The sequence below is a fragment of the Tachyglossus aculeatus genome, chromosome 17 (assembly GCF_015852505.1).
Source record: "Tachyglossus aculeatus isolate mTacAcu1 chromosome 17, mTacAcu1.pri, whole genome shotgun sequence".
Lineage (NCBI taxonomy): Eukaryota > Metazoa > Chordata > Mammalia > Monotremata > Tachyglossidae > Tachyglossus > Tachyglossus aculeatus.
This window is the reverse complement of record NC_052082.1, coordinates 43,844,961-43,870,367: the sequence shown is the minus strand read 5'-3', so window position 1 is coordinate 43,870,367 and position 25,407 is coordinate 43,844,961. Positions and strand designations below refer to the sequence as shown.

At 46.8% G+C, this 25,407-nt stretch overlaps 1 protein-coding gene across 1 annotated transcript in view; it reads left to right on the top strand.

Annotated features, from left to right (window-relative positions):
- The first annotated feature begins 1,898 nt into the window (after window positions 1-1,898).
- Window positions 1,899-25,407, top strand: part of APPBP2 (amyloid beta precursor protein binding protein 2) — a 57,621-nt gene continuing 34,112 nt past the window's right edge. The window contains exons 1-4 of the mRNA XM_038759891.1: window positions 1,899-2,064; window positions 20,908-20,996; window positions 23,056-23,207; window positions 24,102-24,225. Coding sequence (XP_038615819.1) covers window positions 1,927-2,064; window positions 20,908-20,996; window positions 23,056-23,207; window positions 24,102-24,225 — 503 coding nt within the window. The 5' untranslated portion in view covers window positions 1,899-1,926. The remainder of the gene's footprint in view (window positions 2,065-20,907; window positions 20,997-23,055; window positions 23,208-24,101; window positions 24,226-25,407) is intronic.

Below are 25,407 nucleotides of genomic sequence, written 5' to 3'. Positions count from 1 at the left end.
TGTGTACTTATGTGCCAAGCACTGTACTGAACACTAGGGTAAATGCAAAAAGAAGGGAAGCAGCGTGGCTCAGTGGAAAGAGCCCAGGTTTGGGAGTCAGAGGTCATGGGTTCTAATCCCGACTCCGCCGCTCGTCAGCTGTGTAACCTTGGGCAAGTCACTTAACTTCTCTGTGCCTCAGTCACCTCATCTGTAAAATGGGGATGAAGACTGTGAGCCCCATGAGGGGCAACCTGATCACCTTGTATCTACCCTAGTGCTTAGAACAGAGCTTGGCACATAGTAAGCGCTCACCAATTACCATCATTATTATGATGGTTATTATGGGTAGGTCCGTCGGTCCGGTTGGCGCTGCTGGGCCCCGCCCCGCCCCTGCCGTACGTCATGACGCGCTGACGTCAGCGCCGTCGCTCGGAGCCCTGCCCCGCCCCCGTACGTCCCGCCGCGCTGACGTCACGCCCGCCCGGAGCCGCGCTGTCCCCCCCCCCCCCCCCTGCGGTCAGCCCCCTCTCGCTCGGAGCCCCGCTTCCCCCGTCCCCGCCGCCTTCCCAGAGCGGGGCGTGAGGCGTTTCCCCGCCCCCCCCCCGGCCTTCCGGCCCCCCCCCCGCCCTCCGGCTCCAGGTCCCTCGTAGGCCGCAGGCCCCCCCCCGGCCCCCTCAAGGGCCCCCATCGCCCTCTTTCGCCCCCCGGCCCCCTCATCGCCCCACCAAGGGCCCCCCCCCCATCGCCCTCCTTCGCCCCCAGGCCCATCCTAGGCTCCAGGCCTCTCCTAGGCCCCATCGCCCTCCTTCGCCCCAAGGCCCCCCCCCCCATCGCCCTCAGGCCCCTTATAGGCCCCCCCCCCTTCACCGCCCCTCTGCCCCTCATAGGCCCCCCTTCCTCGCCCTCTTTCGCCCCCCAGGCCCCTCATCGGCCCCCCCATCGCCCTCAGGCCCCTCATAGGCCGCCCCTCGGCCCCTCATAGGCCCCCCCCCCCTCGCCCTCCTTCGCCCCCCAGGCCCCTCATCGGCCCCCCTTCATCGCCCCTCGGCCCCCCCATCGCCCTCCTTCGCCCGCAGACCCCTCACAGGTCCCCCCCCTCCATCGCTCCTCGCCCCCCCCCAAGCCCCTCCATCGCTCTCCTTCGCCCCCAGGCCCCTCATAGGCCCCCCCCCCCAAAGCCCCCCATCGCCCTCCTTCGCCCCCAGGCCCCTCATAGGCCCCAGGCCCCCTCATCGGCCCCCCATCGCCCTCAGGCCCCTCAAAGGCCCCCCTCCATCGCCCCAAGGCCCCCCATCGCCTTCCTTCACCCTCAGGCCCCTCATAGGCCCCCCCCTTCATCGCCCCTCGGCCCCCCCAAAGCCCCCCATCGCCCTCCTTCGCCCCCAGGCCCCTCATAGGCCCCAGGCCCCCTCATCGGCCCCCCATCGCCCTCAGGCCCCTCAAAGGCCCCCCTCCATCGCCCCAAGGCCCCCCATCGCCTTCCTTCACCCTCAGGCCCCTCATAGGCCCCCCCTTCATCGCCCCTCGGCCCCCCCAAAGCCCCCCATCGCCCTCCTTCGCCCCCAGGCCCCCTCATCGGCCCGTCATCAGCTCCCCCATCGCCTTCAGGCCCCTCATAGGTCCCCCTTCATCGCCCCTCAGCCCCCCAAAGCCCCCCATCGCCCTCCTTCGCCTCAAGGCCCCCCATCTTCCTCAGGCCCCTCATAGGCCCCCCCCTCCATCGCTCCTCGGTCCCCCAAACTCCCCCATCACCCTCCTTGGCCCCCAAGGCCTCCCATCGCGTCGCCCTCCTTGGCCCCCAGGCTCCCCCCCACCCCCGCCATCGGGCCTCCCCGCAGGCCCCAGGGGCGGAGCGAGGCCCGGGGCGGGGCGGGGGCCGGCGGAGGAGAAGGAGGAGGAGGAAGAGGAGGAGGAGGAGGAGGAGGCCGAGGCCGCTGAGGGAAGATGGCGGCGGTGGAGCTGGAGTGGATCCCGGAGACGCTGTACAACACGGCCATCTCCGCCGTGGTGGACAACTACGCCCGCTCCCGCCGCGACATCCGCTCCCTGCCGGAGAACATCCAGTTCGATGTCTACTACAGGGTGAGGCCCAGGGGGGGCCCCCACCCCCGACCCTCCCTGCCCCCCCTCAGGCCCCAGCCCCCGACTCAATCAATCGATCGATCGTATTTATTGAGCGCCTACTGTGTGCGGAGCACTGGACTGGGCGCTTGGGAAGTACAAGTGGGCAACACGTAGAGCCCCTACCCAACAGCGGGCTTACAGTCTAGAAGGGGAGGGAGGGTCGCCCCGGATGGGCCTCGCTCCTAATAATAACTGTGGTATTGGTTAATCACCTTGGAAACCCCCCAGCGCTTAGAACAGCGCTTGGCACGTAGGAAGCGCTCAATAAACGCCATTATTATTATTACTATTAAGCGCTTCCTACGTGCCAAGCGCTGCTCTAAGCGCCCGGGCGGATACAGGGCCATCAGGTGGGCCCACCGTGGGGCTCGCAGGCCTCACCCCCGTTTTACAGAGGGGAGAAGTGAAGTGACCCTCCCAAAGTCACACGGCAGACGAGCGGCGGAGCGGGATTAGAACCCACGTCCTGCGACTCCCAAACCCGGGCTCTTGCCGCTGAGTTTGGGGGGGGGGACTCATCTGCCTGTGGTGGTGAAATGGGGGGCGAACCGGACCCCCGACGGCCGCGAAACCCGCGTGGGAAGAGAGGCGTGGGGATCAAAACGCTGGTTAAAGAATAATAAAAGGGTGTTTGTTAAGCGCCTCGTTTTATTTATTTATTTATTTATTTATTCATTTATTTATTTTACTTGTACATTTCTATCCTACTTATTTTATTTTGTTGGTATGTTTGGTTCTGTTCTCTGTCTCCCCCTTTTAGACTGTGAGCCCACTGTTGGGTAGGGACTGTCTCTTTGTGATGCCAATTTGTACTTCCCAAGCGCTTAGTACAGTGCTCTGCACATAGTAAGCGCTCAATAAATACGATTGATTGATTGATTGATTGGCCCCGTACTGAGCGCCGGGGTGGATCCCACCGAATGGGGCTGGCCCCAGGGGGGCTCACGGGCCCCATCCCCGTTTTACAGGTGAGGGAACTGAGGCCCCGAGAAGGGAAACGGCTTGCCCAAGGTCACACCCCACAGATAAGTGGCGGAGTCAATCAATCAATCAATCAATCGTATTGAGCGCTTACTATGTGCAGAGCACTGTACTAAGCGCTTGGGAAGTACAAATTGGCAACATACAGTGACAGTCCCTACCCAACAGTGGGCTCACAGTCTAAAAGGGAGAGACAGAGAACAAAACCAAACATGCTAACAAAATAAAATAAATAGAATAGATATGTACAAATAAAATAAATAAATAAATAGAGTAATAAATACGTGCAAACGTATATACATATATACAGGTGCCGTGGGGAAGGGAAGGAGGTAAGATGGGGGGGATGGAGAGGGGGACGAGGGGGAGAGGAAGGAAGGGGCTCAGTCTGGGAAGGCCTCCTGGAGGAGGAGTCGGGATTAGAACCCATGACCTTCCGAGTTCCAGGCCCGGGCGCCAGCCACTAGGCCACGCTTGCTTCCGTAAGAGGTCGAGGGGGCTTCCGCCCTTAGAGGAAAATATTTTCGAGGCCGTTCGGGCCATTTATTGCCGCCTTAATGGATTCCAGCCCCCCCTCCCTTAGTACCCTATTCGGTCGTATTTATTGAGCGCTTATTGTGTGCAGATAGACTACACTGTGAGCCCACTGTTGGGTAGGGACTGCCTCTATATGTTGCCAGCTTGTACTTCCCAAGCGCTTAGTACAGTGCTCTGCACACAGTAAGCACCCAATAAATACGATTGATTGATTGCAAAGCACTGTACTGAGCACTTAAGCATTGCACTAGAAGTGCACTGAGAAGCAGCATGGCCAAATGGCAAGAGTACAGGCTTGGGAGGTAGAGCACGTGGGTTTGCCGTGTGGCCTTGGGCAAGTCATTTTACTTCTCTGTGCCTTGGCAACCTCATCTGGAAAATGGGGATTTACTGTGAGCCCCACGTGGGGCAACCTGATGGCCTTGTTTCTTTCCCAATGCTTAGAGCAGTGCTTGGCACATAGTAAGCGCTCAGCAAATGCCATAATAATAATTATTATTATTGTTACCGAGCGTTTAAGCCCCCCAACTCCTTCCCTCCCTTCCAAAAAACCCAATCCACTAAAGGCATCTCAAGGGTAAGTGTCCTCTCAGTCGGAGACAATCTCCCAGTGTTTAGAGAAGGAGGTGAACTTCCCAAGAATCCAGGCCAGCCTCCCGTTCCCTCTCCCCCCTACACTTGAACGGGAACACTGCCTTTATTATTCAGACTTCTTGTTGGCTGGAGTCAGTCTGAGAGGAAAAGCCTCACTGCCGCTAGCAAGACCATCGTGGTAACTTCATGTGGTGTTCACCTTTGGTGTCTGAAACACCCTTGAAATACTGCATGAGCCCCACCACTCCGTTTTAGATGTTGCAGATTGGTCCTAAGGGAGATGTATTTATTTTTGGCAGTAACCCGATTACACTGATCAATTCCCTCCCAGCCCTTATTTTTTTTTTTAGGAATAAACAATGAATCCGCTACATTTTACTCAATCCAGCTGTTTTCCAGGAAATCCACCAATTATGATGGGTTTTCTCAAGTATTTGTGACATCCATATTGGCTCCGCGTAATATAACTTTTGCTTACAAAATGCACGCAGTGTTCTAACTAGATTCTCTGTCCAATTGCCTTTAGCCTCGTACTGTAATCTGCTTGCTTGTATTGGGGGAGGTTTATACGGTTTAGGATATGCTACCCTGAGGGAGGCTGCGGAGGGGGTATGAGCTAAATTCAGGTTTTCAGTTGGATGGCTCTCCTCAGTTTGGGTAGCCGTGCAGCTTTGTTTAAAGTAATATATCTCTGTTCATTTCAATTCTGTCACCTTTTAAAACGAAAACACTAGGAATTTGCAGCAGTCTTTTCCCCAGTGCAATCTGGAAAGCTGTACTTCACAAATTAGAGAAGCAGTGAGGCCTAGTGGGGGAAAAAAATATCATGGTATCTATTAAGCACTTACCATGTGCCAGGCACTGTACTAAGCGCTGAGGGTTGATACAAGCAAATCGGGTTGGACACAGTCCCTGTCCCACATGGGGCCCATGGTCTCAATCTCCATTTTATAGATGCAGTGATTGAAGCACAGAGAAGTGAAGTGACTTGCCCAAGGTCACACAGCAGACAGATGGCAGAGCCGGGATTAGAACCCATGACCTTCGGACTCACAGGCCCTGCTCTACCCAATGCCCCACACTGCTTCACCACACCAGCACCGGCCTGGGAGTCGGAGAACCTGGGTTCTGATCCTGGCCCAAGTCGCTTCACTTCTCTGTGCCTCAGTTTCCTCAGGATTAAATACCTGTTCTCCCTCCTCCTTAGAATGTGAGCCCATGTGGGACGGGAAGTGTCCAATTTGATTATCTACCTTGGTGCTTAGTGCAGTGCTTGGCACATTAGTGCTATTAGTGTTGGAAATTTCATTACATGATTTCCCTTGACGTTTTCCCTTCAAGACAGATATAATCAATCAGTGGTATTTTTGAGCTCTTACTACGTGCACAGCACTGTACTAAGTGCTTGCAAGAGTACAGTGCAACAGAATTAACAGACATTTCTTGCCCATATTGAGTTTACAGCACAGAGGATGGATTTAATTTAATCATTTTTAAATGTCATATATTGTCAGTAAAGAGCTACTGGGCGTATGGCAGAGTAATTAGATGTTTTATTCACTATTTTGAGACAGGATGTTAGCGTAAGCACATTAGACACCGCATTAATTTCTGATCAGGTAAATAGATCTTACATCACTTCAGAGTCCAGTATTCTAGTTGGAATTTTAAGGCAGCAAGACACGGGGTCAAGTGGAAAGAACATGAGCCTAGAAGTCAGAAGACCCGGGTTCTAATCCAAGCTCTGCCACTTGTCTGCTGTTCACTTCTCTGTGCCTTGGTTTCCTCATCTGTAATTTGGGCATTAAATGCCTGTTCTTCCACCAAGACCACAAGGTATATTTTCCAGGTACCCAGTAGGGATCCTCTAACAGCTTGACAGCGCTCAGTAATTACCGTTGATTGCGTTGGGTGCAGCCTTTGCTGCAGGATTTACCCCAGGATTTACCCCAGATGCCATATCTAAGTTGGAAAACAGTCCCGTCATCAGGAACTCCTCCGGGCCATTCATGGCCCAAACCGGCCGCTGATAGAGAGGTCCTAGAAAGGCTGTCCTGACCGTTGGCTGTAAGGCCCTCAATAGTTCTCTGCCCACCACCTATCCTCACTCCACCCCCACTGCAACCTAGCGCATACTCTACTCTCACACCAATTTACGCACTCTGTCTCACTCATCTCTAACACATTGTCACCCCTTTGCTCAAGCCTTCCTTCCCTCTCGCCTGGAACTCTGTCCTCTTTCACATCTGACACACAACTACTCTCTCCATCTTCAAAGCCCCACTAAAATCACATCTCCAGGAATAGTTCCCTGATTCATCTCTCATCTCCTCACCCAATTTTCCCTCCTTCCTGCTTCACCTATGTATTTAAGTCTGTTCCCCCAACCACTTAGGTACTCACTCAACCCCCTCCCTCCAAGATACCCTCACTTGCTTCCTCACCTCTATTTCATTTCAATGCCCATCTCCCCTCTGCTCCCTTTCCCCCCACCAGATTGTGGGCTCCTTCAAGGCAGGGATCAAGCTTACTCACTCTAATATACTCTCCCAAGCACCTAGAATGGTACTCTGCATAGAGTATGCGCTCAATACTTTTGATAATTAATCCTATTCTGAGTTGTTTTATAATTGAGATTAATCAGAGAAACTTGAAGAAGCCCTAATAGTACTATTTGAAGTCTTGGGTGCAGAGCATTGTACTAAGAGCTTGGGAGAGAACAATAAAATTGGTGGATATGAACCCTGCTCATAAGAAGTTTATAATCTAGTCGGGGAGCCAGACACTAAAATAAATTACAGGTGGATGACGCTAATAGGACATAAAAATATGTAGGTAAATACTTTCATGGGGCAGGGAGAAGGAGGAATACTCAAGTCTTTAGTCGGGCAGTCATATTTGTTGAGTGCTTACTGTGTGTAGAGCATTGTACTAAATGCTTATGATAGTACAATACAACAATAAATGGAAGCATTTGGTGCCCACAGCGAGCTTTCAGTCTAGAGAACGGTCTAGTTGATGTGGTAGTTGAGCGGATATGGTGTGGGGAAATGAGAAATTAATTGAAGACCTCCTCCTGATGAGATGAGTTCAGAAAGGCTTTGAAGGTGGGGAGAGCAGTGATGTGTCCGATGTGACGAGAGAGGGAATTCCAGGCAGGGATGAGGGCGTGAGCCAGTCAGTGGCCGAAGACATTATTAATGTGGTAGTTAAGTCCTTACTGGGTGTCAAGCACCGTTCTAAGCTCTGTAGTAGATCCAAATTAACCGGGTTGGACACAGTCCCTTTCCCACATGGACTGGGAGCCCAGGTAGGAGGGCGAGCATGAGAACGCGGCATCATGAGTGGGTTGGCTTGAGAGGAACAAAACATGTTAGTTGGGCTGATGTAGGAGAAGAGTGGGTAACCTAGGAAGGGAGAGAGGTGACCGAGTGCCTTCAAAGGGTTTCCGACCGTGGAGAGGAAATGAATGACCGTCGGAGGTTTTCGAGGAACGGGGAGAGGTCCGCAGAATGTCAGCTCCGCACAGCAAAATGAGGCATGGGCTGGAGAAGGGAAAGGCTGGGGTCAGCAGGGAGACCGATGCAGTCTCAGGTCAGTACGTCAAGTTCCTGGACCAGCGTGGTGGCCGTCGGATGGAGAGGAAAGGGGCAGATTTTGGAGCTGTTGTAGATGTTCATCCTGTACTCTCCCAAGTGCTCTGTAGAGTGAACTGCACTCAGTAAGCACTCCGATTTTGCGACGGTTGGAGATGTTCATATTGTACTCTCCCGAATGCTTTATATAGTGAATTGCACACAGTGAGTGCTCAAATACCATTCATTTGATGTTTAGAGTGGGCTGGGTTCAATCTCAAAATATATTTCTATAGCGGGAACTGTCCTTTGTGCTTGAAGGTGTCGCTTCTGACGGATGTCTTGTCCAACCAGACTATAATGGAGAAGACCCACATGTTAATTGAAAATCCATTCAGTGTGGTGTGCATCTAGTCAATTGCTGCATTGATGATGATGATAATTCCGGTATTTGTTAAGCGCCTACTATGTACTGGCAACTTGCCCCTTAGGTAGCATTTAAGTTTTGTGGGGATAGGGACCCTGCGTTCTATTTGTATTGTACTCTCCCAAGTTCTTAGACGTAATGTGCTTTGCCCATGGGCACTCTGTAAATCCAGACGATGGCATTACTTGGCAAGTAGGCTTGAGCTAGAGAGATCTCAGTCCGTTGGAGATGTACTTGATTGTAAGCTAGATTGTAAACTCCTTGAGGACAGAGATCATGTCTACTAGCTCTAGTGTACTCTCCCCAGTGCTTAGGTAGAGTACTCCGCAAGGAGTAAGGACACAGTGAATACTTTTGATTGCAGTATTTAATATCAAGTGGAAAAATTAGCTCCCAAGCAATGAAGATGTGGAGTAAAATCTATCCCATTAGCATTGAATCTATTCTCCCATCCACACTGCTTCGCTTTGTGGGGAATTATTTATATTCATTTCAATCTCCCCCTCTAGACTGTAAGGTCATCGTGAGCAGGGAGTGCGCTTGACAATTCTGTTGTATTGTTCTCTCCAAAGTGCTCTGCCCATGATGAGTGCTCAGTAAATACCATTGGTGATGAGGATGAAATGGGGGGATGGCTGCCGTGTGGTGAGCCAAAATAGGCCAATCTCAAACATGGGGGACAGAGGAAGCACTTTTAAGGAGAAACAGTAAAATGTCATCTTGGAAATAAGGCATCACCCCAGAATGTTAAGAGCAACTACAATAAGCAGACCAGCCACCACAGTGCTTTGTGATTAGGGAAGGAGATTCTGGATTGAAGCTTCCAGAAGATCACGAGATCGAGACAAAAAAGGAACACTGCTCCAGGCACTACAAATAGCCCAACTGGGGACAGTGTTAGTAAGCGGTTTGGTAGGGTCCATCGGTCTTGCATTGGTTTTTCAACCATTTTTGCACCCACCGGGGAACTTCGTTGTGTTATCTTCACGTAAATATAGAGCTCTCCTCTAAACTCAAAGAAAATGCCGCTGACAGTGAAATTCATCCATAGGTGCATTCTGAGCCCGTGGGTAGGGATTATCTCTATTGCCGAATTGTACTTTCCAAGCACTTAGTGCAGTGCTCTGCACACAGTAAGCACTCAATAAATATGATCGAATGAATGATCAAATAGGAAGGACGACCTCTCTCTCTTTCTCTCTCTCTCTCCCCCTCTCCCACCCCACCCCCTCCTTTAAGCATTTGGAGGCAGAATATAATACATCATCTTCAGATACTACTAACTCTGTTGCATTGTACTCTCCCAAGTGCTTAGTACATTGCTCTGCATGTAGTAAGCATTCAGTAAATACCAGTGATTGCTTTCGGTTCCATCTGATAAAACAGCTTCCAGATCCTTGGGCAGGTCACTTAACTTCATTTTGCCTCAGTTTCCTCATCTGGAAAATGGAGATTAAATACCTGGTCTCCCTCCCCCTTTGAATGTGAACTCCAAGTGGAACAGGGATTGGGTCTGACCTGATTGTCTTGCTTCTACCCCAGTGCTTAATGGAGTGCTTGGCACACAGTAAGCACTTAACAAATGCTATAACTATTATTACAAATGCTGTTCGAGATCCTATTGTAAAACACTGGGTTAGGTTTTACCTTGCCTTTTTCTGCCCTGTTTAAGTGATTATTTGGAAACTGTCTTTGTCCCTATATTGCATTAATTTAGCATTAAATACATTTTACAAACATTTTACAAATGCATTTAAGTAGTTTTGAGGGGGAAATAAAACATTCTCTATCCTTCCCACAAAAGTAGGCAGCATAGGTACTCTTTCATCATGAGAACCTCAGGATGTCTTTTTTTTTTCTTTTTCCTTACTTCCTTTACTTACTATGTGTAACGTAATCACATTGGACTCAGTCCCTATGCCACCATGTCCCACATGGGACTGACAATCTAAATAGGAGGGAAGAGGATTTAAGGTACATTTTCTAGATGAGGAAACTGAGGCCCAGCGAAGTTGTGGCTTGTCCACTGTCTCACAGCAGACAAGTGGGAGAGCTGGGAGTCGAACCCAGGTCCTCTGATTACCAGATACCACTAGGCCACACTGTTGTGAGCCCTACCTTTCTGCTGAAAAGAGAATTGTACTCGTTCTCAAACCTTAGATGCTTTATAGAGGCACAAGAGAGGAGACTGGATTGCCTTTGTTTCCTTCTAAATCTCAAGAAAAATAATGGAATAACGTTAGATGAGTTCACAGTGGAAGCTGTGTGCTATAAAAACCTTTCAAACAGGCCTGCCCAAATGGCTATTAGGAGAGTAGGAAGGAAGGACTCCATCACTCTCCAAAATGTCCGCTCATTGTGGGCAGGGAACATATCGGTCAACCCTGGGATACCGTACTCTCCCAAAGATTTAGGACAGTGCATCGCACATAGTAAGTGCTTGATAAATATGATTGATTGAGAACGTGAGGTACAAAGGACTGTGTTTTAGTCTGTGCTCCCCAGAATCCACTGGGGCATTTTGGGCAGAGTTTGCATTCCTGGCCAATAGAGGAGAAGCTCCATTTACTCTGTGAACTGGGGCTGAGTTTAAATCGGAAAGCACTTTAGGGAAAAACCTCAGTTTCAGGATTTTTTATTTTATATTATTTTTTTAACTGTCCGTGATGGCTGCTTTTGATCAGTTCTGGGATGAGATCACACCAGAAAATGGTTTCCATGTGGTAAGGCCATTTTGCTTGGGGTAAAAGGGAGCTAGGGTGAGCTCACTGGGGTTATTTTACCCCAGTGATTTTACCAAGGCCCTGCTGAGAGCTCACCTCCTCCAGGAGGCCTTCCCAGACTGAGCCCCTTCCTTCCTCTCCCCCTCGTTCCCCTCTCCATCCCCCCATCTTACCTCCTTCCCTTCCCCACAGCACCTGTATATATGTATATGTGGTTGTACATATTTATTACTCTATTTATTTATTTTACTTGTACATATCTATCCTATTTATTTTATTTTGTTGGTATGTTTGGTTTTGATTTCTTTCTCCCCCTTTTAGACTGTGAGCCCACTGTTGGGTAGGGACTGTCTCTATGTGTTGCCAATTTGTACTTCCCAAGCGCTTAGTACAGTGCTCTGCACATAGTAAGCGCTCAATAAATATGATTGATGATGATGATGATATTTTAGCCTAAAACCTTTCTCATCTCCTTCCCTGAAGCAATGCTATAGCATGCCCAGGTGACCAAGCAAATGGTACCTGGATTCTGGTTATCAGGCGTTCAAGCTTGGAATTTGCAGCCTTAAACCTCAGTGGTTTTAAATATCATATCAATCTCAGTTTTGTGTCTTCTGTTGCCGTTCTTTCCAATTTGCAGTATCGATTAAATTTTGATTTTGGTCATTATTCTTCAGCCATGATTACTGAACTACCAACCAAATCCCAGGTGGAGTTTCTAATCTCATGTCATCCTTGAGTTGCTTTGACTGTAGTAGGATGGTTAAGTTCAGTCCCAGTTTGGTGTCACCAATTTCAGTCATATGAAACAAAAGCTTCCGAGTCTAATAAACAAATCTTTGAGCTTTAATGGTACTCTGCTGAAATGGCACATTGGAAGGTCAGCTTTGTGATTTAATTTCATTAGTCTCTAGGATTGTAGAATATCTTTTTTTGGTCCAGATAGTGCAGTCATTTGTGCAGGCTTCTGGGTCAGTTAGTGGGATATGCAAACTCTTAAATCCATTTATCCCACTCTGTCAACAACCCAATCAACCAATTAGTCATATTTATTGAGCACTTACTATGTGCAGAGCACTGTACAGTACGACATAATCAGGAGACACATTCCCTGCCAGTAACGAGTTTATGTTCCTGGAGGGTAAGACGGACATTAATGTGAATAAGTAATTTAGAATACACTTAACTTCAGCCAGTCATCAGGACTCAAGTGAAGATAGGTCAGAAAACTACAAAACTTAGGGTTTTGAAGAGCATTTTAAGAATTCAAGTGCAGCTGCCACCCACTGAGAACATTCTTATCATTGACCGAAAAGCTTCTGGAATCACAATGCAGCTTCAGATCCCAATGTGGAAATTGGACGTGATCCTCCTTGACCTCCTAGCTGCCTTCGACACTGTCGACCACTCCCTTCTCCTGGAAACATTATCTAACCTTGGCTTCACTGACACTGTTCTCTCCTGGTCCTCCTCCTACCTCTCTGGCCACACATTCTCAGACTCTTTCACGGGCTCCTTCTCTGCTTCCCACCCACTACCTGAGTGAGTCTCTCGAGGCTTACATTCACACCCATTCCCTTTAGAAAGCTCGCTCCCAAGCTTTCAACCACGGTCTCTATGTGGATGATTCCCAAATCTACATCTCCAGCCCTGATCCCTCTCCTTCTCTGCAGTCTCGCACTTCCTCATGCCTTCGGAACATCTCTGCTTGGATGTCCCGCCGACACCTAGACCTTAACATGTCCAAAATGGAACTCCTTATCTTCCCATCCAAACCCTGCCCTTCGCAGGGCTTTCCTGCCACTGTAGACAGCACCACCATCCTCCCTGTCTCACAGACCCATCACCGTGGCATTATCCTTGACTCATTTCTCTTCCGACCCACATAATCAAACTGTCACCGATCCTTTCAGTCCAACTTTCACAAGATCGCTAAAATCCACCCATTCCCCTACTTCCAAGCTGCTACCACATTAGTCCGAGCACTTATCCCACCCCGCCTTGATTACTGCATCAGCCTCCTTGCTGACTTACCTGCCTCATGTCTCTCCCCACTCCAATCCATACTTCACTCTGCTGCTCAGATCATTTTTGTATAAAACAGTTCAGTCCATGTTTCCCCACTCCTCAAGAGCCTCTATTGGCTGCCCATCCACCTCCACAACAAACAGAAACTCCTTACCATCTGCTCTAAAGCTCTGTCACCTTGCCCCCTCCTACCTTACCTCCCTGATTTCCTACTACACTTCACTCATTTAATGCCAACCTTCCCACTGTACCTCGATCTCATCTGTCGTGCCACCAGCCTCTCACCCATGTCCTGCCTCTGAGCTGGAACTCCCTCCCTCTTCATATCTGACAGATGATCACTCTCCCCACCTTCAAAGCCTTATTAAAAATACATCTCGAAGAGGACTCCCCTGACTATGCCCTCATTTCCTCTTCTCCCATTCCATTCTGTGTCGGCCTTGAATGTGGATTTCCACCCTGTATTCAGTCAGGAGATAGGGGTTTTAATCCCAGTTCCGACACTTCCCTGCCGTGTGACCTTTGGTAGTTCTCTGTGTTTGTTTCCTCATCTGTAAAATGTTAAGTACCTGTTCTTCCTTCCCCTCAGCCACACAGTACTTGGGTACACATCTGTAACTTATATTAATTTCTTTCTCCCCTTCTGGACTGTAAACTCACTGTGGGCAGGGAACATGTCTACCAACTCTGTTATATTTGCCTCTACTAATAATAGTTGTGGTATTTAATCTCTTACTATGTACCAAGCACTCTTCTAAGTACTCCAGTAGATACCAGGTAATTTAATTGAGTGCAGTCCCTGTCCCACGTGGGGCCAAAAGTCTTAATTCCCATTTTACAGATGAGGTCACTGAGGCACAGGGAAGTTAAGTGAGTTGCCCAAGGTTACATAGCAGATATATGGCTTAGCCTGAATTGGAACCCAGGTCCTCCAGCACCCAGGCCCCTGCACTTTCCACTAGGCTACACTGCTTCTCTCCCAAGTGCTAAGTACAGGGTTCTACACTTAATAAGCACTTAATAAATATGGTTGATTGACTAGCAGCATATCAGAGAAGCTGCATGGCCCAGTGGGAAGAGCACAGGACTGGGAGTCAAAGGATCTGGGTTCTAATGCGGGCTTTGCCACTGTTCTGTGGGACCCTTGGGTAAGTCACTTAACTTGTCTGTGCCTTTGTTCCCTCATCTATAAAATGGGGTTCAATTGCATTCTCCCTCTCCCTTAGACTTCGAGCCCATAAGGTACAGGGACTGTGCCCAACCTCGTGATCTTTTCCCTACCCCAGTGCTTAGTACAGTGCTGGGCAATAGTAAATGCTTAACAGATACCATGATCATCGTCATCAGGTATAGGGAAAGTGTAAGGGGCAGCGCCAGGGTCTCTCTACAAGTTCTGCAGGCCTTAGAAAAAAAGCAGTCGACGACATCCGTAAATCCAGACTCTGAAAATTGCTCAGTAAAATCGGCCGCTCTGAAAAATGGTTTCCGATCCAGAGAGCCCTTCGTGGTGGCATGGCCGGCCTTGTCGCCTCACGGCGCTCTTTCTAGACCATTCCCTGTCCCCAGGTAAAGCAGGGATGTTTAGTGAGTCCGACTGGACCCTAATCAGTTGATATGATCAGTTGATAATACCCAGGCGTCCTTTGGATTCACCAGTGACCTGAATGCAGGTGTTGAAATATGCTTATGCTCCCCTGGAAAGTATTCAAACAAACCTCTTGTGAAAAGTACATACGGCTGTCCTTTGGGATTTAAAGAGGACACCACTGATTGATGAGATTTTACCCATGAGTGAAAGTAAGGCTAAGAAGACTGACAACCCCTTCCTTGGGCATATCGTGGCCTAGTGGATAGAGCATGGGCCTGCCTTCTAATCCAGCCTCCCCTCTTTTCTGCAGTGTGACCTTGGACAAGTCACTTCACTTCCCTGTGCCTCAGTTACTTCAATTGTAAAATGGGGATTGAGACTGTTAGTCCCATGTGGGGGAGGGACTGTCCAAGCCGATTAGCTTATACTTTGCCCCAGCGCTTAGAGTGTCTGGCACATAGTAAGCGCTTAACAAATACCACGTTTGCCTCATGTAGTGCCTGATATTGTCGCGTGTTGGGTCTCTTGGTGTGGCAGTCTCCTCCAAACCTGTGCTCTAAGAAAGTTGCCTTCTTTTGAATGGCAGCAGTAGACAGACCACGTTGATGAACAGCTGCCTCCCAGCTGCCCTGAGTCATACCACATCATCTAAAACGTGACTTCATTGGGTCTGTAAAATATTTCTTCAGTCCTCCTTGTTTACTGTTCCTCCACTTCAGCTCACCAAACAACCTGGCCCAGTGGAAGGGGAACAGGACAGGCAGGCAATAGATCTGGGTCTTAATTCCAGTTCCACCACCTCCCTGCCATGTGACCTTGGGCAGTTCACTTCCTTGGGTCTGTTTCCTCATCTGTAAAATGGTAGAGAAGCAGCGTGGCTCAGTGGAAAGAGCACGGGCTTTGGAGTCAGAGGTCATGGGTTCGAATCCCGGCTCCACCACATCTGCTGTGTGACCTTGGGCAAGTCACTTAACCTCTCTGAGCCTCAGGTACCTCATCTGTAAAAATGGGGATTAAGACTGTGAGCCCCACGTGGGACAACTTGATCACATTGTATCCCCCCCAGCGCTTAGAACAGTGCTTTGCACATAGTAAGTGCTTAACAAATGCCATCATTATTATTATTATTATTATTAAGTACCTCTTCTTCCTCTCCATTAGAGTGGGGGCCCCAGGTGGCAGAGGTGTGTCTAATCTGATTGTATTCTATGTATCCTAGTGCTTAACATATAGTAAACACTTGAGACCACAGTTATTGTTACTATCATCATTAACATCTCTGGGTATCCTGTGAATTTTCACTCTCACCTATCCTGCCTAACATAGGCCTGGTGTGGTAAGCATTGCTTTGGTGCCCTTGGCCTAACTGCTTTCTAATGAGTAGTTTTTTTTTTTTTTTTTACTAAGCCATTACTCTGTGCAGAGCACTGTACTAAGCACTGAGCAGAGTAATAAAGATAATAAGCATGACCTCTGCCCTCAAGGGGTTTACCCACCTAGTCGGGAAGGCAGGCACTCGGATGAATTACATGTTGGCAGTTGGAGAGATACGGAGGAGGCACAGTGAGTAAGTTAGCTTGAGAGGAGCTAAGCATGTGGGGAAGAGTGCCGATTGGGTGCCTAAAAGCTGTTGGGAAGAAAGTCAACCATTAGTATGTATTGAGCATATACTGTGTGCAGAGCTCTGTAGCTCTGTACTAAGCCCCTGGGAAAGTACATTACAACGTAGTTGGGAAGTGAACATCATCAGTGGTATTTATTGAGCACTTACTGTGTGTAGAGTCTGACACCGCAGAGTGGCCAGACGCATTCCCTGTTCACAAGGAGCTTACGCCTCTCGGGGAAGATGTTCATTGAAGTGGATTAGGGATGGGGGACCATAGTAGAGTATAGGAACATTTACCTAAATATTTGGGGCCGGGGTGAATATCAAAGTGCTGTGATGCCGTTTAATATGAAGAATGGCCTGGAGGTGTTGCTGATGGAACTGTTCAAAAACTCAGAATTGGCATCTAGGGTAAACCATCTGAGAAGGCCGAACCCAACAAAATAAACGGTATTGAGTGCTAACTGTGTACAGAGGACTGTACTAGGTACTTGGGAAACATACCAAATAAGTCAAAGATTCCGTGCCTTTCTTTAACCGATTTTGCAATCTCATGGAGGGAATGAATTGACAGATGTAGGCTTCTTGGACTTTTGGCTTGGTCTGAAAGTCATGGCCATGAGAGAGACACATTTTCTCAAATTTCTTATAGTTGGGCTTACTCTCTTGATCTTGACTTGGGCTAATCACCTGGGCCTGCTTCCTCATCGCCCTCTCCCCTAGACCGTGAGCTCGACGTGGAACAGGGACCGTGTCTGACCTGATTATTTTTCTTCTACCCCAGTGCTTAGTGCAGTCCTCACTTAAATAGATGCCTAACTAATGCCACCATTATTATTGTTATTAGTACCTTGTTGCATGAGGGTTCAGGTTGGGGCTACGAGCGATGGTCAGGGCTGTCACTAAGTAGGGTTTAGTATTTTTTAAGCGTGTCAGGCACTGTTCTAAATTCTGGGGTAGATAACAAGGTAATCAGATTGGACACAGTCCAGGTCCCACATGAAGCTCACAGTCAAAATCCCTGTTTTACAGATGAGTGAAGTGACCTGCCTAAGGCCACACAGCAGACAAGCAGAGGAGCCGAGATTAGAACCCAGGTCTTTTGGACTCCCATTCATTCATTCATTCATTCGTATTTATTGAATGCTTACTGTGTGCAGAGCACTGTACTAAGTGCTTGGGAAGTATGTCGGCAACATATTATTTATTTTTCTAAAAGTGAAACTGTTAAACCCAATGACCAGAGTAGCAGGATTGATCGTTCTGCCCACAAAGGCTTCATTGGAAGGCAGCCCTATCTAAAAATTAGTTTAAAATCTCTTTCAAGAAAGGTAGTACTTTGGGGGCATTTTCATCGTCATGTTTTATAAGCTGACATCCCCCCATTTTCTTGTCATTAAGTGAACATTATCAAAGATATATGGTCTAAAATTAATTTTAACAGTTTTGTTTTGGTTGTTGATATATGAGGAACACAGGCCGAGCAATTGCACAATATGTTTTTAAAACCAAAATCCAAAACAAATTTTATGTCTAGATTTGTCCCTGGTGAGTCATTCAGTTGAAAAGCTGGGGGGTTTTTTCTGTCACAGCCTTCGTTTGAAACTGTTGGTTGATTCTCCTGCCCCAAACCAGAAAAATTTGATTGGAATCCAGGACCCCACCTAGCATAATTTGGACATTTGGGCAGGTTTTATCAAGTGGCCCTGAACTTCTCAACTGAGTTGTTGGCTTGTATTTGGGAACTTGACAGAGAGAATGTGAGGTAACAGCTGGATCGCTTTCATCTTGTTCCCAGTGTGGGCCAAGAGTTTGGTGGTTTTTGTAGGCACTGCTGCAGCCACAGCCTGATGTCTGTTTTCCCTCCAAAGTCTACTTCTTGAAGAAGCAGTGTGGTCTAGTGGATAGAGCAAGGGCCTGGGAATCAGAAGGACCTGGGTTCTAGTCTTTGCTCTACCTCTTGTCTGCTGTGTGACCTTGGGTGAGTCAGTTGACTTCTCTGCGCCTGTTACCTCATCTGTAAAACGGGGATTAAGCCTGTGAGGCCCATGTAGGACAGGCACTGTGTCCAACCTGATTACCTTGTAACTCCCCGAGCACTTAGAACAGTGCCTGGCACATTCTAATCACTTAACAAATACCATTTAAAAAAAGTAACATCCATAGCAATTTCGAAATAATAATTGTTTTTCAAGGGCACGCAATAGAGCAGGACTGTACCTCTCTAGATGGTCGGAAAAGAATGGCAAATTTAAAGGTGGGAAACAAAGATAAGGGGAAGAATCCCACTTAAAATTCAAAGGCCATGAATTCTTGAGAAAGATCAAAGGTACACCAGTTGAGCCATATGCACTGCTGGGTGTTACTTTTAATCTAGTTGGTTTCTTTGAATTTTGGTTTAGCATTAAGGGAGCCATGGAAAGCAACAGGAGGGGAACTTTATTGTCTGGGGCTTTGGGATAAACCTCATAAGTCATTCATTCGTAATGAGGAGAGGTCTGGATTGACTTGTTTGAACCTGGGGAAGAGCAGAGTTTTCATTCATTCAGTGGCATTTATTGAGTGCTTACCATGTGCAGAGCACTATCTGAAAGAAATTGAGAACGTACAGTACAACAGAGTTGGCAGATACATATTCTGCCTGCTAGGAGCTGACAGTCAAGAGGGAAGTCAGCTATTAATATAAATAAATATTTTGTAACATACATAGGTTCTCTAAGGTCGAGGGTGGGGCGACTGTCAAATGCCCAAAGGTCACAGGTCCAAGTGCAGTTTCATAGTTCACAGTTTTGGAATGCATGAGCTTAATGCAATGAAAAACCATTCCTAAATCTTTGCAATTAAGTGTTCTAAAGATGAGAGGAGATGATTATCCTTAATAGAAATAGGGGTTTCAAGGGTTTGGAATTTTGAAGGCTCACGAAGTAACCGTCTCCTTGAACAATGCTCCCTGGTAACACTCAGCTCTTGTGAACTCCTCCAATAAGGGAATCACTGACAATCATTGCTTCTGATACCCCTTCGGATTCTATGCAGGTAGACGTGTGGTCAGAAAGTTGTTCCCTAATTCTTCCCAAAACGCATAGTGAAAACACCCATTGTGGAAGAACAGAGGAGTATAAGCCAAACCATCTGTTTGGATTTCAAAAGCTTGCATTTCTCTTTCTTCCCCCTGCTACTGGCCTTAAATAACCTCCTGCCGTACCCATTCTAGAAAAAGATGAGGCATCGGACAGGATAGTGGAGTAGTATGACCTTATTTTTGGTTAGGGAGAGAGTTTTAGAATCCCTGCAGTGGCCGCAAGTAGGCCTCTTAGGAAATGAAATCTATGAACGGTATTTGAGTAATATTAATAATAATGGCACTTGTTAAGCACTTAGTATGTGTGAAGCACTTTTCAAAGCACTGGGGGGGATGCAAGGTGATCAGGTTGTCCCACGAGAGGCTCACAGTCTTAATCCCCATTTTACAGATGAGGTAACTGAGGCCCAGAGAAGTTAAGTGACTTGCCCAAGGTCACACAGCTAAGTGGTAGAAATGGGATTAGAACCCATGACCTCTGGCTCCCAAGCCCAGGCTCCTTCCGCTGAGCCACGCTGCTTTGTGCAGAGCACTATAGTAATAATAATAATTATGGCATTTGTTAAGTGCTTACTATGTGCCAGGCACTATACTAAGCGCTGGGGTAGTTGCAAGCAAATCGGGTTGTGCATAGTCCCTGTCGTGCAGAGGGCTCACAGTCTTAATCCCCATTTTACAGATGAGGTAACTGAGGTCCAGAGAAGTCAACTGACTTGCCCAGGGCCACACAGCAGACAGGTGGTGGAGTCGGGATTAGGACTCCCAGGGCCGTGCTCTAGCCACTACACCACACTGCTTCCCTATAAAGGGCTTGGGGAGAGTACACTAAAACAGAGTGGGTAGATATATTCCCTGCCCACAAAGTATTTGAATAATAATTGTATTAGTTGAGCGCTTATTATGTGCTAAGCACTGTACTAAATGCGGGGGAAGATACAAGATAATCAGGTCGGACAGTTTTTAATAATGATGGTATTAAGTGCTTGCTATATGTCTAACACTGCCCTAAGTGTTGGGAGAAATTACGAGATAATCAGATTGGACGGAGTCCCTATCCTATGTGGGACTCATGGTCTCAGAGCAAAGAAAACCAGGCATTTTATCCCGATTTTACAGGTGGAGGAAATTGAAGCCGAAAGAAACTAAGTTGCATGCCCAAGGTCACACAACGGGAATGGTGGAGCTGGGACTAGAATTCCTGTCTTCTGATTCCCAATCTAGTGCTCTTTCCACAAGCCCACTCCACCTCCCTCTTTTTTGTGTGTGGGGTTTAAGTAGTGCAGAAAGGAAGTTAAAACAATAGGTTAAAATGTTTTTTTTTTTTTCTATTGGGTACTTTCATTGTCTAAAAGTAGTAGTGAGTTCAGCTGTGTCCAGTTACAATCTTGGTGGCTTGCACCTGTCAACAAAAAGATAAACAATTCCACCATGTTTGGTTCTTGGGATGCAATGCTGTATTTTAACTAGTCATGTACTCTACCTTTTGTGCCAAGTTTTTTTAACTTGGAGATTTTGTGGCACATTCTCGTGGTACAATGAGTAGCGCATTCTTGTGGCAACTCAATTCTCTTATCTGATTTGCCATGTTTGTCACTGGTGTAGGCTTTTGGTATTGTGATTAAAATGGATTTTCAATCTCAGTTTATGTGGTTTCTTTCAGCTTTATCAACAAGGCCGTTTGTGTCAACTGGGCAGTGAATTTTGTGAACTAGAAATTTTTGCTAAGGTCTTGCGAGCAATAGATAAAAGGTAAGTGAGATAAATCATTATTACAAATAAATAATTTTTTTATTATGTATAAAAAATAATGACATTATTACACAAATAACATTTATATTTTGTTTGGGAAAACTCTTGTTTTAATTAGCACTTAACACACCCACGCACGCACAGAAATCCACTGATGTTTTATTTTAAACAAACTCATCTTTGAATTGACAGGGATGTGTTTTAGATGAGGAGCTGATCTAGGCATTGTTTTTACATTTTTTGATTCTTTATTGGGTCCCTTTCATTTTGTTTAAATTGAAGGAAAACTTAGTCCCACACAAACTAGAAAATGTAAAATTTTATTCGTTTTTGTTACTGTTCAGGTAGAATTACATGTCTAGTTATTATCAGATTCACCCAGGACTTCAAAGGATTGAATATCTCTCCCCATTTAAAATGAAAAGTAATGTGGATAGTAATTTGTTAATCAAGTTGTTCTTGTCATTTTCTTTGGGACAAACTATCCAAAGTTTATGTAACTTGAAGACATCAGAGCAGTCAGATTTATTCTCTGATGATCTGAATTGTAGCTCGAAGTTCTAAAGTTTAGGTATTTGGTTGTCAGCGCTGATTCATCCATCTCTGGAGAAGTAAGGAATCACTGTCAGTGAGGCAATCAGTGGTATTTAGGGAGAGTTTAGAGCATTAAGTGCTTAGTATAGTGCTCTGCACATAGTTAAATGCTCAGTAAATGCCACTGATTGATTGTTTGATTGATTGAAGAACCCCTGGCATCTTCCAGGCTAGAAAGCCTCAGGAAGTTTCTCTTGTGTGGGCTCAGATGTTTTTCTTTTTCCTTCTCAAGTTTTAGCTAAATGTAGTAGCATTAGTCTTTATCAAGCGCTTACTGTCAAAATAGCACTGTACTAAGGACTGGGAAAGAAGTACATACATGGGTGAGGTGTAGGCATGGTCTCCAAAGAGCTTACAGTCTGAGAATGAAGTGGGGAGGGTTGGTGACAGATAGGTAAAGGGAATGCAGACAAACAGACAAAACCCTTCCCAGGGTTGGGGCAGTGGTAAATGGGAGTCCCGGTATTGTTGGGGGAAGCTCCCTGTGGGCAAGGAATGGGTGGGTACCAACTCTGTTGGCTTTAAAGCAGTCACCTTGCCCCCTCCTACATCACTTTATTACTCTCCTACAACTCAGCCCCCACACACTTTGCTTCTCCAGTGCTAAGCTTCTCACTGTACCTTGTTCTCATCTATCTCACCGCTGACCTCTAGCCCACATCCTGCCTCTGGCTTGGAACGCCCTCCCTCCCTCTGATCCGATAGACAATTACTCTCCCCGGCTTCAAAGCCTTATTGAAGGCACATCTCCTCCAAGAGACCTTCCCTGATTAAGCTCTTCTTTCCTCTTCTCTCACTCCCTTCTGCATTGCCCTGACTTGCTCCCTTTATTCATTCCCCCCTTTCCAGCCCCACAGCACTATTATACATAGCTGACATTTATTTATTTCTATTAATGTCTGTCTCCCCTCTAGATTGTAAGCTTGTTGTGGGCGGGGAATGTGTCTGTTTATTATTATATTGTACTCTCCCAAGAGCTTAATACAGTGCTGGGCACACAGTAAGCGCAGAATATGTACATTGATTTACTGACTCTGTCATATTGTCCTCTCCCAAGCACTTAGTACAGTGCTTGGCACACAGTAAGCGCTGAATATGTACATTGATTTACTGACTCTGTCATATTGTCCTCTCCCAAGCACTTAGTACAGTGCTCGGCACGTAGTAAGCGTTCAGTGAATATGATTGATTGGGCAGTCACTCCCTCAGAGGTCAGGAATAAGGGGTGTGGCAAGCAGTTCTATAGCTCTTCCATCTGGGAAGCTGAAGAGTTTGGTGGTAAAGTTTTCCCTTTTGAGAGAATTGTTTTGTAATGATAACTTGTGATGTCGAGGCTGAAACTTTTTTCTTAAAAGCAATGCCATATTTGAAAAGATCGTACAGTTTTTAAAAAGTAGAAGTATTTCCAAAATGATAAAAAAAAGTTCTGTGTATGAAAATATCTTTTTTTTTTCCCCTCTTTCAGGCATCTTCTCCACCATTGTTTTCAGGCATTAATGGATCACGGAGTGAAAGTTGCCTCTGTTCTAGCTTATTCATTCAGTAGACGGTGCTCTTACATAGCAGAATCAGATGCCACTGTTAAAGAAAAAGCTATCCAGATTGGCTTTGTTTTAGGTAAATCCCAAATCTGAAGACTATTGACTTGGTGAACTGGAAGAAGTCAGAATTCTTTTCTAGCAGGGACCACCTCCACTGCATTTATATGAAGTGGATGTTTATACCTTAAGGCACTGGTTAGGAGGAATGAAAGTGTCCAGATTAATTTAGAGTAAGGGCTGCCTAGCAGGGGGGTTGGCATAGGTAAGAGAAAGGGATAAAGCCCCTCCAGAAGGCTTAAAGAGAGGACGGAGTGGGATAGGAAAAAGAGCTGTTAGAGAATTGTTTGCTAATCAGATTAGCAGAACACTTACCCTTCCTTACACAGGAGGAACCCATAGACCCCTGGGGAGAGTTTGTACAATTGCCCTGCAGGAATTGCATATAAAACTTGCTCATCAGCCCAAAAAGGACTTTAATCTTTGCTAGATACAAGAATTCCATGACAAGTGCCCGATTTGATTGTTCCAAATTCAGAGAATCAAGAGAGATCGCCCGGTTCATTGTCTCACGTCCAGGAGAATGCAACATTATGCAGTGTCTCTGTATTCCTTTTTGAAACATTTGGACTGCGCTCCCTAGGGAAGATGTGGGTAAACACCATCCCTGGAGATCTTTTATCATGCTGACAGTGGAGAAAAGCTTCCTTGTGTCCAGCCTCCCATTGCAATTTGATCTGTTGGCTGTTGTTCAGGCTCCTGTGTATCTGGAGCGCAGCATTGTCTTCCTAAAGACATTTCCAATTTCTGAAGACGATTGTCACCGTATAAACCGCTTTCCTGGAATAAACAGCCCCGGAATGAACAGCCCCCGTTTCTCAAATCTTCCTTCACTCGATCTAGTTTCCCACCTTTTAAATGACTGTTGACCTCCCTCTGTTCAAATTATTTTTTTCTTCATTTGCCCTTCTAGGAGGTTTCCTTTCCGATGCAGGCTGGTACAGTGATGCGGAAAAGGTCTTCTTGTCCTGCCTTCAGTTGTGTACGTTACATGATGAAATGCTTCATTGGTTTCGGGCCGTAGAGTGCTGCGTAAGGTAGGTGCAAGGTCAGACTGTGAACTCTGGTGATGGTCAACTTGGGTAGTATAAGGAATAGCAAAGTGCCTGATGGACCCCCCCCTTTATGCCACAGGGATGACATGTGAGTTAATTCCTAGCTACTCCCCCAGGAGCAAGTACTTAACATGTTGCAGTGTCCTTGGGGTGTGTTGGTTTAATGCAACATCTATCTTTGATCTTATTTTTCACTGTCGCAAGATGCATCGTTTCGGGTCCCATCCCTGATCAAGTTCTATAGTCTTTGCACACTGATTCTTAATGTCAGGGTCATTTTACTAAGTATCAGTGCAGTCTTCTTTTCGTCTAAACTGTGTCCACCATTTTGTCCCATTACTTCAGTGATATATTTAAATCTGATTTTTTTTTTTCAAGTTTCTCTAATTTTGCCCTGTGACCTGCCTTGGCCCAAGTGTAGTTTGGCCTCTTTCCTGCTTTGTTTATTGCTAATTTATGTGAATAATAATAATAATAATAATTGTCATCATCAATCGTATTGAGCGCTTACTGTGTGCAGAGCACTGTACTAAGCGCTTGGGAAGTACAAGTTGGCAACATATAGAGACAGTCCCTACCCAACAGTGGGCTCACAGTCTAAAAGGGGGAAACAGAGAACAAAACCAAACATACTAACAAAATAAAATAAATAGAATAGATATGTACAAGTAAAATAAATAAATAAATAGAGTAATAAATATGTGCGAATATATATATACAGGTGCTGTGGGGAAGGGAAGGAGGTAAGATGGGGGGGATGGAGACGGGGACGAGGGGGAGACGCCCGGGACTCCGGGCGTGTTTTGTATTGTCGTATTTGTTAAGCATTGACTAATTAATCATTAGCATTTATTGAGCACTTACTGTGTGCCGAGAGTTGGTAGACACGTTCTGAGCCCACAAGGAGCTTACCGTCTAGAGAGGGGATCCAGACATTAAAATACATATCTGATGGAGGAGTGGAAGAGTACAGGGATATGTAATTAAGTGCTGTGGGGCTGGGGCGAATAGCAGTTCGTCAGGGGTACAGATCCAAGTACGTAGGCATCGTAGAAGGGAGGGTGAATGGGGGAAATGAGGGCCTATCCAGGGAAGGCCTCTAGGAAGAGGTGTGATTTTTATTAGGGCTTCGAATGTGGTGAGAGAGATGGTCTATTAGATATG